The sequence below is a fragment of the Camelina sativa genome, chromosome 1 (genome assembly GCF_000633955.1).
Source record: "Camelina sativa cultivar DH55 chromosome 1, Cs, whole genome shotgun sequence".
Taxonomy (NCBI): domain Eukaryota; kingdom Viridiplantae; phylum Streptophyta; class Magnoliopsida; order Brassicales; family Brassicaceae; genus Camelina; species Camelina sativa.
The window spans coordinates 13180842-13195446 of NC_025685.1; the positions used below are offsets into that span (position 1 = coordinate 13180842).

The following is a 14605-nucleotide window of genomic DNA, read 5'->3' on the forward strand; positions in this document are numbered from 1 at the left end:
AAGTACATATATAATTTCATATTGATTTTCATAAACCCTTATATACCTTAGCAAGGGTTGAATGTAATATTATGAGTATTAAATGACATGACATTTTTTTTCTTGTATATAAATGATGAATGGTTTCTTGTTAAATAACGTAAGATTATGGCTAGGTGGATGTTTGAAGTAACAAATGATTAATATAACGGTTGTTGATTGCAAATTGTAACCTTATGAAATTTGCAAAAACCTCATAAGTAGCTCACATATATTATCCTAGAAAAAACTATTAAAAACACCATTAATGGATAATCATGTGTCATATTAGAGAGACTAGAGACAAACTAATAAAATTCACAGGTGGAGGTCAACGAATCAACATCTCAAAGGTTGCAAAAATGATGTCCATACAAAGTTGATAAAATAGAACTAGAAAAATATGAAACCTCAAGGGACAGGACAAGATAGGTTAATGGTGTAGTTGTGGGTGCTTTTCTTTCTACCACACTTAAGAAGATGGATCATTATGCATCACCCACTTGTTTTTCTTTTTTTTTTTTTTTTCTTGTTATTTAATCAATTAATTTGTTTGGATTTGTTTTCTTAATATTTGTAATATATTTTTGACAAGATTTTTCGCCTACGCCAATAGCTTTTTTTATTATTATTATTTTAGATTTAACAAAGTTGCGTAATGCAAAAAATATAAGTTTCAGCAGGCATTGGCGTCCACGTGAGTCCTTCTCAAGTCTCAGCGACAAAGTTCTTCTTGAACGGTCCATACTTAACACAATAAATTAATTGAGTAAAGAAGAATAAACTTATTTTAGTATGGATGGATATCGTAGATGACACCCACAATTATTAATTTTTTACTCGACCAAAAATAAATTATGGTCATTTTTGTGTGAACATCATATGTTCTGTTGTAGTCACATCGAATCTTCATCTACTGGTGGAGAAATATCATAGTTTTATTTTTTCCTCAAAAGAGAGATAAATCTGTTGTGGAGTTTGTGCACCTTTGAAGAAGCCAAATCAAATATGAGAACGGATACTGAAGTTGCTTGATATTGGAAATATTACTGGCGTAAATCATCATTTATTAACGTGAATAACGATTGAAAAAAATCTACTAGTGAATAGTGATGGAACGTGCAAAAGGTTATGATGGTGAGTTTGTATTAGAAGCACTATTTTGGTGGGGGAGAAACTTGGGAATCAGAAACTCAAAGAGGATTACAACAGCCGAAAAGCAACAAAGATTCGTCGCGTGCTTCTTGTTCGTGTTTATGTCTGACTTTTTTCCTTCTTTTAACTTTTGAGACTGAAATTTATATTATTTTGTGTCATGACAAAAAAATGAAAACAGTTCAAACAAACAAATATATATATATTTCAAAAGATACGAATGTTCCAATAAACACAACTATACAGTTGTGACAACCCGTCCCGCGGACTCCACTAGCCTCACTGCTAGCCGCCCCAACGGACCCGAAGCTGGCCCTGCAGGGCATCAATCCTAATCCACTTTGGATATATGGGGGCAAGCTAGCAGTGAGGCTAGTGGGGTCTACGGGATGGGTTGTTATAAAAGTGAACCGTTGTAACTTTTCATAAGTAACCGTTTTAATGAACCATCACAACTTTTTGGAAAATATCCAACATGTACGATTGAAAAAATACAATTGTTGGTCGCATTTATTCATATTGTTATTATATATAGATTTATCCAGTCTATTGTTATTATATATAGATTTATCCAGTCTAAGTATTAAACCAGTTATCTAAATAAATCGTTGTCAAAAAAATTTATGTTAGTAAGACTTGGATTAGTAGCATAACATAATTGGTAACATTATGTCATGGTAAAATAACATAAATAAAAGAAAACTGCAGAATGAGAACTCGTAAAATATCGTAGAATAACAAAATTGTAGGATTTGATACGTTTTTGTATTTCTAACATAACATGGAGAGAATCGAGATCAACTATAGTTATCTGACTCGACTCATACCCATCACATTAGGCCCAATTTGGATCTGTTCACAGTTGGCTCAATTTGATCATTGGCCCATACCCAAAACCATGTGTCTATTTTTCAATAAATTGGTGGGAATGAGCCATTGAGAATCTTGTACTATGTAACTGTAAACTCTCTATCAAATTTTCATACTCGCAATGATTCTTGATCTTATTCATCATAATCTAATTTCACCGACAACGTAGTATATCCAATAAAGAACTTAAGTTCAATTGGGTTATGGTTCAGGGTTCGTGTTTTGATTTTCTAAATGGGAAAAACATAAAACTTCGTGATTCTTTTATAGAGTAAGAGAAAAAATGGCGATGGGTACCCATATTTTAAAATAAGGTAAACCGTGTAAGATTCTCTAGCTTCGGGTACCCGCCCGTTTTAAACTCATATTTTTTTTATAGAAAAACAGGTCCGCATACCCAACATTAAACATGGGTTTCGGGGTACCCTAACCCACTTTTAACATTCCTAAACTGAACCATTAAACCTTCAAAAATCATTTTCAATTTTTTGTGCGTGTGTTTGATGCAGTGCCGGCTTAAACATATTACATGCCCACTTTTAACCTGTTGAAAAACTTATTGATTTTTTTTGGATCTCTTTGGTTTATAAATTTTTTTTTGTGCCCTTTCTAGCTTACAAATTTTTTTTGTGCCCCTTTAACTTACAAATTTTGTTATTTTGCTCCTTAAACTTACAAAAAAGCTTTTTTTGTGTCCCTTTTATATGCCCTTTTAATTACGTACCCGGAGCGGTCGCAATGCCCACCCCCTAATTAAGCCGGCACTGGTTTTATGTGTCGAGCATAAAAACGTAGGGAGATGTCGCAATTACACAATATAACCCAATTGATGATCAGCTCTTTGATATGCAAAAGTGTGTCGTCCAGATTTTATGGAACAAACGAACTCATTTTGAGGAATGAAACACCCTTAAAATAAGTTTTAGGGATTTAGACTTGAAATGTAACTCATTTCTTAATTGTTAAAAGTTCCTCATCAAAGTAAATTGAGACATATAATTAAATATATTGTCCATCTTCATGTGATTATAATTTATATGTATATAGAGAAGTATGAACCGCATGAGAAAGTGGTATACTCAAAACTCATGGATGGGGATACAACTTTAAATTATTATTCTCTAGCATTCATTCTTTTAAAATTCATTCTTTTAAAAGTAAAGAAATTCTTCTAATTTTTGATTTAACAAAAGATTTTTGGAATGATGAATCTAATTTACAACTTTTAGTTAATTTTAAATATAAAAATTTAATAAAAATACCTATGTTTTTTTTTTTGAACAGTTAGATGAATTATATAGTGAGTTCTTGAATTTGACATTTTCAATATGGTAATAAAGATATCTTCTATTTGAAAGCAGTTTATATGGATTATTAGGTATAATCAATTGCAGACAGTTGCGATTTTTCATAGTACATTTTCGTAAATATTTTGTTTTTTTTGTTTTTTTTTTAAATCAAACAGTTATATCTGTTCATTGTAGAGTTGTGTCTTTTTACAATATTTTATTTATACTTTTTCATCACAACTTTTGTTATAATAGGTGTATGACGTCATTGACGTGTGTCTATTTAAATAGTCATGTCTTCTGAACTCTCTTTATATTTGTCTCTTCATCAGTTACCAACAATTTCGTTGAAACAAATTTTTCACTTTATGTTGAATCTAAATAATTGAATATTAATATCGAATATTCAACGTTATTCTATAATCTAACTAAAATTTTATCGTAAACTCCGTATTCGGTATATTGATGCATTTATATATGCCCATAACTAAGTACTTAAATTTTGCAACTTCCTTAATCATTTATTACTTAAGTCTTGAATACAGTCAACTTTTAAATCACCTAAGTTTCTTTTTAATAAATTTTCAAAAGATTATCGTATTATACTTATACATATGCTTTATATCTTTACAATATATATTTGATCACAAATTAGATATACCTTTGATAAAAGAAGTAAAGTTTACATAATTTTGTGACACAAAAATGTAAACTTTACATTTCTTTTATGACCTCAAAAAAATCTCCAATATCTATTATCTATCTTATGGGTGTCAAAATGGATCAAGACTAATGGTTCAACTCAATTCAACTCAAATCAAGAACCCTAATGAGTTGAAAATTTTAACCCTAATGACTTGATGGGTTAAATGAGTAGATGATTAAATGAGTTAATGAGTCAAATGAGTTTGGTTATAATAGGTTTATGAGTTAACCCACTAACCCATGAATTTCTACATTATCAACCTAAAATCATCAACATCATCATAATTTTCCCGCCAAAATCTCAAACCTGCAATTTTCCCGCCAAAACACAAATCCATAATTTTTGCTAAAAATTGAAATCCGTAGTTTCTTGTCAAAATTCAGAATTTCTAATTTTCCCGCCAAAAACGCAAATCCGCAATTTCTCGCCAAAAATGCAAACCTTTAAATTTCCCGCAAAAAACGTAAACCCGTAAAAATTTCCGCCAAAAACGTAAACCCGTAAATTTTCCGCCAAAAACTCAAACCCATAAATTTCTCGCCAAAAACGCAAACCTGTAAATTTTCCACCAAAAACGCAAACCCGTAAATTTCCCGCTAAGAACGCAAACACATAAATTTGTGAATTACAATTTTTTACCTCTTTTACAATCATTAAACCAATTTTTAAAATCCTTTACTACCATTTTCACATTTGTGAATTACAATTCAAAATCAAAATGCTGACTCAAAATGCTTTGATTCGATTTATTTTTTTATAAGACAATTGAATCATTTTATCTTCTTCTATCAACTTCATCTCTTCACTTCTCTCTACAACAACAAAAACACACAATATCAACTTTTATAATAAATCTACAAAGTTCTAAGTAAAACTAATAAAAAAAATTTCCAAAAGAAAAATCAAATTATCAAAGAACAATAACAAAGAATAATTTTAAATATATAGAAACTAGGTTGATCATAATATGTATTTTGGTAATTTGTATTAGTGTTGTTGTTAGTCACTATGGTACAATGTATGTTATCAAATTTATATATAATAAGCATATATATATTAGTGTTTAAAACTTTTCAAATAAATTTACAAAATTTTGAGTAAAACTAGTAAAAATTTGCAGTTCCAAAAAAAAAAATTATTATCAAAGAACAATAAAAATAGAGAAATTCCTTTAAATACTACTAAAAAGGTTTTTTCCAAAAATACCACATTTTAGTTGTTTTTTCCAAAAATACCACATAATTTTTTTTCCAAAATTACCACAAACACAAAAAAAATGGATTTTTAAGGATGTAGAATTTTTTTTTTTTGGTTTGGGTTGACACATTTAATTTTAGGGTATAGTTTTTAGGGGTAGGGTTTAGTATTTAGAATTTAGGAATAAGTTTTTAGTATTAGAACTTTAATTCAATAATGTGGTATTTTTGGAAAAAAACTAAATTGTGGTATTTTTGGAATAAAAACCTATTTTAGTGGTATTTATGACAATTGCCCATAAAAATAACTTTAAAAATATAGCAATTGGGTTGATCATAATATTTAGTTTAATAATTTGTATTAGTGTTGTTATTAAGTCATTAGGGTACAATGTATGTTGTTAACAAACACAAAATATATATATAATATTAATCTAAGTATGATGATATATCAATATAGCATCTAATCATATATGTAAAAGTAAGGTTTTGGTATCTCCTTATTGGTTGATTTTCATTTAATGTTTTCTATTTTTTTTTATTTTTTATTTGCTTTCTAATTGCTTTAAACAATATTTAAGACCCAATAAACACAATACATTTAACTCACACATTAAAATAAAATTATAACTGAAAATACAATAAATTATGCATTAATCATATTCCACCACTCAATTTTATTCAAACACAATAAATTACTATTGTAACTCCATAATTCTATATGTAACTTCCATCATTTCTTATCATATAAATAAGCATTCTCTCAATCTCTTGTTCTCTCATATTGACATTCTTTTACTATCTCATTTTCACATTCTCTCATTCTCTTCTACAATACTTCAAATCACTTTTCGTTTTTTTTTCTTGATTTCTTATTTTTGTTGTATGGGTTGTAAAAAACAAATGAAATACCATTGTAAATTTGTAATGCTAAATTTTAATTTTAGAGACTACATGATATATATTTTATATTGTTCTTTTTTTAAAAGATTCATCTCCATTATCTAATTTGGATTATTATCTTATAAGTTATCAATTTCTCCTCCTCTCCCACCAATATCAAATGTTGTTATATCTCATATGCGTTGTAAGAGTTTGATTCTATATTTTAAATTAGAAAGTATTATACATATATTTTACATTGTTCTATTTTTTAAAGATTCATCTCCATTATCTAATTTGGATTATCATCTTATAGTAATCATTCTCTCCTCCTCTCCCACCAATAAATGTTGTTATATCTTATATGTGTTATAAGAGCTTGATTTTATATTTTAATTTAGAAAGTATTATATATATTTAACATTTTTTTCAATTTTTATTTTATTTATATAAACAAAAATATTTCTTTTATATTTCTTGCCTTTCTAATCTATTCATATTTATTTTTTAAATTTGCATAGTTAAATTTAAATTCACATATGTTGGTTTTAACAAAAAATCAACGTTATTTGAGAATTAGATGTTCCTATTCATTTTTAAACGATCAATGTGTAACATATTATATATATATAAACATTTTGTCTTGCAATCACAAGTTCCATTTTCATTGCTTAACTCCATGGTTAAACTATAATATATGTTGTCCTATTTGTAGGAACAACAACATACTTATTTAATATATTTAAAAGAGCATATGATTAATCGAAATAAACATTGCTTCAAATTTTATAATTCATTCAGTGTGAGTGTATTGATTAGTTTGAAAAACCTTTATACTGAAGTTCATAAAATCATATAAGAAAACTAAAATACTATGTCACTTCAAATTTGGAAGGAAACACTTGGTATTCCTTTTTTAAAAAGCCAAGACACATATAAAAATTTATTAATATTTAACTTACTTTAAAGGCATAAAAGGTCATTTAACTCAAAAATAATTTCTATCCAATAATTCCATACATTCCTCCCACAAATATATATATATATATATGTTCAAGATTATATTTAAATATTATAGAATTTTTTAGTTAGCTAAACTTATAGTCACATATATACTTATACATACATAAGAATTTATATTACTTATTAACACCATAATTCGACCCATTATTTGCTTAACTCCAAATTGGTTTCAAACCAACTAAAGAAAAACAGAAACGATCTTATTGATATTAGACCAAAACATGGGCATATAAACATAATCACTTACACGGAAGATAGTTATTTTTTAAAAATAACTTATTATTGCAATATCAACGTATGAAGGGTTTACATAAGCATTTAATTAGAAAATCTAAAATACAGTAAATGTATTTGGAACAATTTCAGTCAATGATAAGATTGGATCCTCAAAAGCAAAAAGCAACATCCTCATAATTCATAAAAAATAAACGCCACAATTGTATACATCTAAACGAAATAGTATAAAGATATAGTGTATAAATACAAGTGACTACGAAGCCCATATACGCCTAATTAAAACGAAATAATACAAATCAGAAAACGAAAAAGACCAAAAAACACAAGAAAGTGCCTACTACACCACAACCCACGTGTTGTGTAGGGAAGCACCTAGTGTGAAAACAAAAAACAATTCACAAAGTTAATTAAGACGTGAAAAAGAAAGAAAGAAGGACAATTAGATGCATTGATTATTGTGATCTGTGTAAATTAGAATAAATTTTGAATATCTATCATCTATCATTAAACCAATTTTTCACCTCTTTTACTACCACTTCCACATTTGTGAATTACCATTCAAAAAAAAAAGCTGACTCAAAATGCTTTGACTCGATTTATTTTTTTAATACAAATCTTCTTCTATCAACTTCAACTTCATCTTCATCTTCACTTCTCTCCACAACAACAACAAAAAACACACAATGTCAACATTTATAATAAATCTACAAAATTCAAAGTAAAACTAATAAAAATGTACAGTTCTAAGAAAAAAAAATCAAATTATCAAAGAGCAATAACAAAAATAAAATTTAAAATATAGAAATTAGATTGATCATAATATGTATTTTGGTAATTTGAATTAGTGTTGTTTTTAGTCACTAGTGTACAATGTATGTTATCAAATATATATATAATAAACTTAAATATATATATATATATATGTATATACATATATATTAGTGTTTAAAAATTTTATAATAAACATAAAGAATTTTAAGTAAAACTAATAAAAATTTACATTTCCAAAAATAAAAAAAAAACAAATTATCAAAGAACAATAACAAAAATAATTTTTAAAATAGAGAAATTAGGTTGATCATAATATTTAGTTTAGTAATCTGTATTAGTATTGTTATTGAGTCACTAAGGTACAATGTATGTTGTTAACAAACACACAAAATATATATATAAAAAAATATTCTTAGTATGATGATATATCAATGTGGCATCTAATGTAAAAACAAAAAGAAAAAACAATTCACAAAGTTAATAAAGACGAGAAAGAGAAATAAAGAAAGACACTTAGATGCATTGATTGATTATTGTGATATGTGTACGTTATAATGAATTTCCAATACCTATCATCTATCATCAAACCGATTTTTTACCTGTTTTACTACCATTTTCACATTTGTGAATTACCATTCAAAATCAAAATGTTTACTCGATTTATTTTTTTATACGACAATTGAATTATTTATCTTTTTCTATCAACTTCAACTTCATCTTCATCTTCATCTTCATTTCTCTCCACAACAACAACAAAAAACACACAATGTCAACTTTTATGATAAATATACAAAATTCGAAGTAAAACTAAAAAAAAATTACAATTCCAAAAAAATTCAAATTATTAAAGAACAATAACAAAATATTTTTTTAAATATAGAAATTAGGTTGATCATAATATGTATTTTGGTAATTTCTATTAGTGTTGTTATTAGTCACTAGGGCACAATGTATGTTATTAAAATTATATATAATAATCATAAATATATGTATGTATATATATAAATATATATACATATATAAGTAGTATTTGTTTGTAGTATTTAAAACTTTTATAATAATCTACAAAATTTTAAGTAAAACTAATAAAAATTTACAGTTCCAAAAAAAAGTCTGGTTCTGATTCTTCTTAGCTTGTGTATGGTAGTGTGACGGTGGACTAGTGGAACTCTCTTATGATGGATTATGCCATCATGATCTTTTTAATTAACGTCTGTAATTAATTAATGCAATTGAGGAGAGTTGGAGAAGAACAAGCATGTTGTAGGAAATACCCATGCAGTTTTAGGATTGGGCAAAGTTGGAGACTACTCAAACGACGTCGTTTTGAACTTGATGAACTAAACTAAGTATTGGGAAATATAACAGATTTAAATCAAGAACGGTTATGCAAACCGAAATGAAAAAACGTAAGTTATACTTCAAAAATAAACTTTTTGTTTTTTGGGCAATAAGTAAAGGATTTGATATATTTTTGGCATTTTTCTTTCAATGTAATATCATCCATATATGCTTTATATCTTTACATTTGTACATTTAAAAAGAAAATTACTTACTTTACTTTTATCTATAGTTTAAAAATATCTTGATTTATTTATTTATCATCAAGTCTAACTACAATATTTTAATTTTACATCCGAATGATTAACGATAAAAACCAAAAAACAACTAAACAAAACTGGCAAATGATTTGGCCAACGTCTACTCCCAAATAGACATATTTGGAATTTTCTAACAAACATTTCTAATCATTTCGTTCACAAAAAAAAAACATTTCTAACCTATTACTCTATCTTAACTTTAGAATATAATTCTTTCATTTCAAATTATTGTCATTTTAGAAACTATTCGTTGCCATTTTATGTTTCAATACAATTTTTTTATAGCTTTTCCAATTTTATCTCTATTCTTTTAATTTATTAATTTATGATATCAAATAAAACAATACATTAATGAAGGTAGGGGTAGAACAATAAAAAAAAAATCAATATGCATGATATTAAAATAAATATCAATAATTATTCTACATTTTTACTTCAAAAAAGGATATTCTAAACTTGTTACCTAACCAAGGTCATTCATTATTTGTGAAGTGAAATTTCAAAACATTAATCACATATTTTGGGATGATGATGTGCTAAATAAATAAAAACATATCTTTGTGTTGTTGATGAGAATTGCCCCTTAAAAATCCTTCTAGGTAATTCTCAAAATAATTTGTATACCTGGTTATCCATTAAAAATAACTGATCTATGAAAATTTAAGAATTTAATTGATAAAGTTTATCGATTATCCGTTTAAAACTTTACATGAAAAAAACTATAAGTTTTCAATATTAAATATTTTTTTTTAAAATGCAACATATTTTCTCTAAGTCTTAATTAAATATCTCGTTAGATAGGTATCCACTCACCCGTTATTTGTTAGAAACTTCACACATGCGAATAATGATAAGTTTTCAATATTCAGTATTAAAAAATTATAAAGTTCTATCATATTTTTCCCAAGTCTTAAATAACTCATTGACCAATAATATTCCAAGTACACAAATATGAAAAGTAAAGAAAAAAAAGTTATTGGGTTGAAAATCTGACTTGCAAGTTGCAAATGTACTAAAGAGCATTAAGTTCCAACGAGAATTATAACATTTTAGATGAGTTTATGTTCAAGTTCCAAATCTACATATATATATATATATATATATATAGTACAGTTATATTTTGACTAGTGGAAAGCAATTAAATATTAGAAGTGATATGAGAATTGAATTGAGTAAAAAAAAAAGAGATATTAGGGTAAATTTAAAATCATATGCGAAACAAGAATAAACAGACTTGTCAGCCCCCACTCACCCCGCGAAAGCATTATCCTTCTGTCGGTCCACTTTCTTCTATGGTGAAATATATTTGTCCACCCTCGTTTATATTCATTCACTTTAAATTTTTTGATTAATGCATTCGCATGTTAAGAAATGTAGTTGTTCAAAAAAAAAAAAGGTTAAGAAATGTAATGTGTTACATACATATGATAAAACTTGTAAGTATCTAATTTAACTAATAATACTATCATATTTTAATATTTCAACCCTTTTTTGTTTGTGTTGAAAGTTATGTTTTATGACACTCACTATAAGCATATCTAATTTAACTAATAAATAATATTAGATTTTATTAGAAAACATCAATTCACAATAGTATTAGTGTAGTAAACCATATAAGCCCAAAACTGATGGATAATTTTATGAATAGATTAAGTGAAGTCCCCATGATGTCTTATAAATCTAATGGCATCCTAAAACCCTTAGATGCAGGACACTTACTTCGGCCATTACTTTTTTCTTATCGTTTTCCTGAGATTGCTGCCAACAATTATATTCCATTATTTAAGTTTTTATAAGAACTACAAGAATCCATTTATATTATTCCATTTCGTAAAGACGATACTAACGTGTAAGAAAAAAACTGTATTTTCAATTTGTCACAAAGAGAGTTGCAAGTCTTTTTCGCATAAGACACCTATAATATTTTAGCAACTTGTTGTTGTTGTTACTTGTTATACTTAAACCGATTTTGCACTTGGGGAAAGAACAAACCATTTGTTCTCTCCTGTCAATATATCCGGTTAGCACAAATCCGGTACGACAGGCGTTTATTGTGCTAATTCTGATACATTTTTTCGATCAATACTATAATCTGTCTTACCACCAAAAGAGAAAGAGCGATGACATAAAAGGTAAAATTCCTAATAAAAGTACACAAAAAAATCAATGTAAACTCGTAAATAGATACTGACGCAAGAAATCGTTGAACTGTCGGCAGGATTCTACTGTTTCTCTCTATTGTACTAGTATTTTTTAAATATTGTTGTAGTTTCAATTTTTCAACACAGACCAAAAAAAAAGGTTGAAATATTAAATAAAGAAGGAACAGAAAAAGGTGAAATGAAGCGACCCACATATTAAGGATTCACAGCATTCAAAGAAATCTAAATTTACTTCTTTTTCTCAAATAAGTCAAGTCAATACTACTAGCACTATTCTAAAAATCTTTGCGGCAATCAAGGCTCTTATTCCTCACTTTTTCACTTTTTAATTTTTTTTTTGTTTAGGAGTTAAATCATGGTTGTTTAAAAATATTGTTAAGTTGTTAACAATGGTGTATCAGCTGCACGCAGTAATAACAAATTGTTAACTAGTGGTAAACTTTTTAAAGATTAAAATTTTATTGCACACAGTCATATCTTTCTGTTGTCTCAGTTTTTTAATATTTTTTGGGCAGTTTACTAGTTCGATAATAAAATTTGAATTTTTACTCCAATATAATTCTTCTGTCTCTAAAATGAATGTTTAGAAGTTTTTACATATTTTAAGAAAACAATAATTACTGAGTTTAAATACTCTTTCTGTTCATAATATATGATGTTTTAGAAGTTTTTCTTTGTTTCATAATATAAGATGTTTTCAACTTTTTAAGTAACTTTTAGATTACTTTTCTATTTTTTTATTATTTATTTTATGATTGGTTGAACTTTTTTAAAGTGGTTATTTCTTAATCTACATGCTTTCACTCAAAACATCTTATATTTTGAAACAGAGGAAGTATATTTTTTCTTTGACTAAAGAGATATTATTTAATTTTAAACTAATAATAATTTAAAATTTTAAATATTTTCAACGATTACTTCTTGAAGTTTACATAACATTAATCTTTGTGAAACAAAAAAAATATCCCAAAACATCAATTTTTATGACATAGAGGGAGTACCAAATAGAGAGAGTCTATTTCATTCCCAGCCCATTATTATTATGATTAATTCAATAACTAAAGTCAAGAAATAAAATATCTCTCAAAAAAAATTATCAAAAAAAACTCAAAGAATACAATTGTTTTCTTCTTCTTCTTCGTACATTTGACAATTGTATCGATGACTTCTAACAGCTCCTATAGTCAGATTCTCAATAACTTTATTGTTTTCACACATATATTTACTCTAAATACGTCTTTTATCATTACTAATTTAACAGAAACTTAAAAATAAAAAAATATTAGTTGCGCGTGGTATATAATACAGTAAAATGTTTCTCGATCTACCACCGGCTTTAGAGATTACGAATCTTATTGTTTATGGTTCTATTCGATAAATATGGCAAGAAACAAGTGAACTAATGTAAGAAGCCTAAAGATCTTCTTCTGATAAGATCAAAACAGAAACCCCAAAAAAAGAGAAAAATGTGGTCGAGTTTTTCACTACGGAATTAGGAACTCTCTGAATAGAACACAAAAATAAAAATAAAATTAATCTGAAGAAAAAAAAAAGACACAAAATGAAAGAAAAACAAATGGAGCAGAAGATGTTGCTCCCCGATTTTATCATCATCCTCTATACAAACTTTTTTTTTTTTTTTTTTTGTTTTTNTTCGTTTTTCTTCCTTCCTGGAATCCCCTAATAACAATAATAATAATAATAATAATCTCACTTATTTTCATCGGAATAAATCATCTTCTTCTTCTAGACAATCTTGATCACTCTTAAAATCTGTTCTCTTTTTTTGATCTCTGTAAATAATCTATGAACGAAGTCTTGTTTTTTTTTTGATAAAGAGTAATTGAAACGGTTTACCTCTGAAAGAATCAATAGAAGGGTGGTGGTGGTGGAGATGCATATGATACTCCGATAACAGGCGGTAATGGACCTTCGAATTCTGGAGATGGAGGTGGTGGTGAACTGTAGTGGATTGATGGTGGCGGTGGTGAACTGTAATGGACTGATGGTGGCGGCGGTGGCGAACTGTAATGGACTGATGGTGGCGGCGGTGGCGAACTGTAATGGACTGATGGTGGCGGCGGTGGCGAACTGTAATGGACTGTCGGTGGAGGAGGATGTGAGTACTCTATGCAAGGTGGAGGTGGAGGTGGTTCGATACATGGAGGTGGTGGAGGAGGTGAATAATGTGGGGGCGGTGGTGGGGAATGTGGCGGTGGTGGAGAATGTGGTGGTGGCGGTGGGGATGAGTATGTATAAATTGGTGCTGGTGGTGGCGGTGAGCTGTAGTGGTAAGGTGGAGGCGGTGAGTGATGGGGTGGCGGTGGTGAGCTGTAGTGATAAGGTGGAGGCGGTGAGTGATGCGGTGGCGGTGGTGAACTGTAGTAGTAAGGTGGAGGAGGTGAGTGATGTGGCGGTGGGGGAGAAGAGTAATGTGGCGGTGGTGGAGGTGAGTAGTGTGGTGGTGGCGGAGGTAAGGGACATGGCGGTGGTGGAGGGCGAACGCAATATATTGGAGCAGGTGGTGGGGGAGATGAATATACTGGCGGTGGTGGCGGAGGAGGAGAATAAACTGGTGGTGGCGGAGGTGGTGGTGGAGGAGGAGAATATACTGGTGGTGGTGGTGATGGAGGTGGAGGTGGTGGCGGCGGTGGTGGAGGAGGGGGTGAATAAACTGGTGGCGGTGGAGGCGGCG

At 28.6% G+C, this 14605-nt stretch overlaps 1 protein-coding gene across 1 annotated transcript in view; it reads right to left on the reverse strand.

Moving 5' to 3' along the window:
* Positions 13254–14605, reverse strand: part of LOC104789517 (leucine-rich repeat extensin-like protein 4) — a 3134-nt gene continuing 1782 nt past the window's right edge. The window contains exon 2 of the mRNA XM_019229760.1: positions 13254–14604. Coding sequence (XP_019085305.1) covers positions 13779–14604 — 826 coding nt within the window. The 3' untranslated portion in view covers positions 13254–13778. The remainder of the gene's footprint in view (position 14605) is intronic.